We start from the raw sequence: 2,821 nt of genomic DNA on the forward strand, positions 1-2,821 counted from the left end.
GTGAAGATGAAGGTGGCTCTTGTTAACGGCTGACCATGCTCCTCGTGGGGTGGATGATTCTTCCTTGTTAACACGGCTTACTGAGCGCTGACAAAACCTCACTGATGAGCATCTCCTCATCAACAGCATGGCGGGCCATGGCGGGCCACGTGAATCCCCTGCAGGAGGTTCTCGGTGTATAATTCGTGGGCAGGATTCAATGGCAAAGTTGATGGCAAAAATAGGGAGGGTGGATTTTCGTTGAATTCTTCCTATGTCAGTTTTGTAAAAGACTGTCGGCCTTCGTTATACCTTTTCTCTGCCTGTCTTCTGTCGCTGGTGTTGTCTTCTGTCGCTGGTGTTCTCTTCTGTCGCTGGTGTTCTCTTCTGTCGTTGGTGTTCTCTTCTGTGGCTGGTGTTCTCTTCTGTGGCTGGTCTTCTTCTCTACCCTTCCTCCTTTGGCTGGTGAATTCTGGCGGCAACTTGATGAGCCATTTTATACAAGCCGTAAAGCATATATAGACCATGTTCTGCTCCACCTGAAAGGTCACAAATCAACCACAACCCCCGGAGATGTCTGACAACCAAGCAGGACAGCCCCTAACAAACCCCTAACAAACCCCTAACAAACCACTGGCAGGCATCCTTAATTAACTTTAGTGCCGACGTGTGTCCTACACTGCGCTGGTCCCCTATAATTTTGCAAACAGAGCTGATTGGTGTTATGATTGGTCTTGAAAACTTGGATGATAAGTAATAGGGCGTTTTCTTCCTTTTTCCTTTTCCTCGGTCTCGTTATAATTTTGAACGGGTGGATACTTGTCCATTCATGATCCAACGACTTCAGCAGATGATACACGGCCGTCATTAGTGTTATAGACTCCAGCGTAGTTTCAAATCCCAGCTTCCATTGAGCCGCGATTGGGTCGTGAATTGGCTCTCCCAATAGTTGATGGCCGCCTGGGAAGATATCATAATGGAAGGCCGCTGCGGTGGAAACTTGGTACCGCAACTCCTTGCAAAAAGAGAAAATAGACTCGCCGGCTGAGTCAATCGCGGAGTCGATGACTTTCTGATCCTTCCTCTTGTCGTCTCCTCCTCGATTATTATCTCCTCCTCGACTATTATCTCCCCCTCGATTACCATCTCCCCGATTACCATCTCGATTACCATCTCGATTTTCTCCTGATGTATGGGGGGGGATAGTTTTTCGGCTCTCTTTTTTTACCAGAGTCTTCTGTCGGTCAGAAAGCAATCGGTAGGCGACGACCGCTTTGGGTAGCTGAACTGCGGTATTCAGCTTTTGATGTTTCGCAATCTCTGTAACATCCGTTTCATACCCCAGCTCCTTCAACTTCTTGACGATACTATAGTCAATTTGCGCCGTCGTCGCGGTTGGCAGTGTAGCCAGTTGATGCAACGAATCACCAGTCCCACGATCGATTGAACCGGTCATCCATGGATGACGCTTAACCTCCCGGAGCGTGATCCGCTCGGCCGGATCCACCAACAATAACCGCACAATTAAGCCCCTGACCAACGGAGACAAATGCCCCGGCAGCGCAAAATTCCCAGTCTTAATCTTCTTAAACAAATTCGGCACGTGCTCGTCATCAAACGGCAACGTACCACATACCAGTGCATACAGAATCACCCCACAGGACCATACGTCTACCTCCGGGCCCATATACGCTCTAACAAGAAAGAGCAAGTAAATCAAAGGGCGCAAACGCGTGTGCACACACGTGTGCACACACGTGTGCGCTGCTTATGAAACCGGGAGCGCAACTACACAGAACGCTGGAGTGTGCGCTGGCATGCAAAGGAGAGCGAAGCGGCTTACTTGCCAGATACCACTTCGGGGGCAGCATAGTTAGGAGACCCACATGAAGTTTTCAAGAAATCCCCATCTGCCATAATATTGGATAGTCCGAAATCACCTATTTTCACAACACTGTCATTAACCAGCAGAACATTCTCCGGTTTCAGATCTCTATGACAAACCATCTGTTCATGGCAATACTCAACACCAGAAATGATCTGATGGAAAAATTTCCGAGCTTCAACCTCCCCTAGCCTTGCCCTCTGAACGATGTAGTCGAATAATTCTCCACCAGGAACAAACTCCATAACAACAAAAATATCCGTGGGTGTATCTATTAGTTCCTAAACAGTGAAACGTGTTTGGGGGGCGAAGCGGATTTGGTGATGAGCAAGGGGTACGTACTCCTGCATGGAGTACGTAGTTGAAGGACCTTACATAGAGACGTATTATATGAGGGTGCGAACCGAGTTTCTGTAGGATAGAAATCTCCCGTAGTAATTTGCCACTCATGTCCAGAGATTGCATTTTTGCTCTGTTGATGATCTTAATCGCCACCTTCTGGCCCGTAACCTCATGGGTTGCCACTACACATATAGATCGATTGTCTAACACGATTCTGCCAACGCCATTGCCGGCTAATGGAACGTACTGCTTACGTTTTACTCTTCCGAAAGTTCCCACGCCGATAGTGTAAGCCATCTTATATGATGCAACAGAGTACGTACTCATCCTTCCATTTCGACAGTGTACTTATATCGACAAAAAAAATGAGTCGCCCGGGGTCAGAGTATTCGCAAGCCACTCCCGCCGACCGAAGGCACTGCCTGTTGCCCCAAAGACCGTCCGTCCCGGAGCGGCACGAATAGATCTCCATCGTGTTTGGTACCGGCCTCACTTTGGCGGTCTAAGAGGAACCAGGCACGGACAAAACTAAGGTCATGATCGTTTCGTGGTTAACCACATCCCAGAACCAATCACAACCATGCCCGACTTATCCCGACCCCAGGCTAATTGAAA

At 48.5% G+C, this 2,821-nt stretch overlaps 1 protein-coding gene across 1 annotated transcript; it reads right to left on the reverse strand.

Moving 5' to 3' along the window:
* Nucleotides 1-423: 423 nt before the first annotated feature.
* GNI_090630 (protein kinase) lies at nt 424-2,533 on the reverse strand (the record flags this gene model as incomplete). Its single annotated transcript, XM_011132530.1, has 5 exons — nt 424-518; nt 658-1,673; nt 1,823-2,145; nt 2,240-2,388; nt 2,461-2,533. 5 exons carry the CDS (start codon nt 2,531-2,533, stop codon nt 424-426), a joined length of 1,656 nt encoding a protein of 551 aa, XP_011130832.1.
* Between the last annotated feature and the right edge of the window lie 288 nt (nt 2,534-2,821).

The sequence above is a fragment of the Gregarina niphandrodes genome, assembly GCF_000223845.1.
Source record: "Gregarina niphandrodes unplaced genomic scaffold scaffold00018, whole genome shotgun sequence".
Taxonomy (NCBI): Eukaryota; Apicomplexa; class Conoidasida; order Eugregarinorida; family Gregarinidae; genus Gregarina; species Gregarina niphandrodes.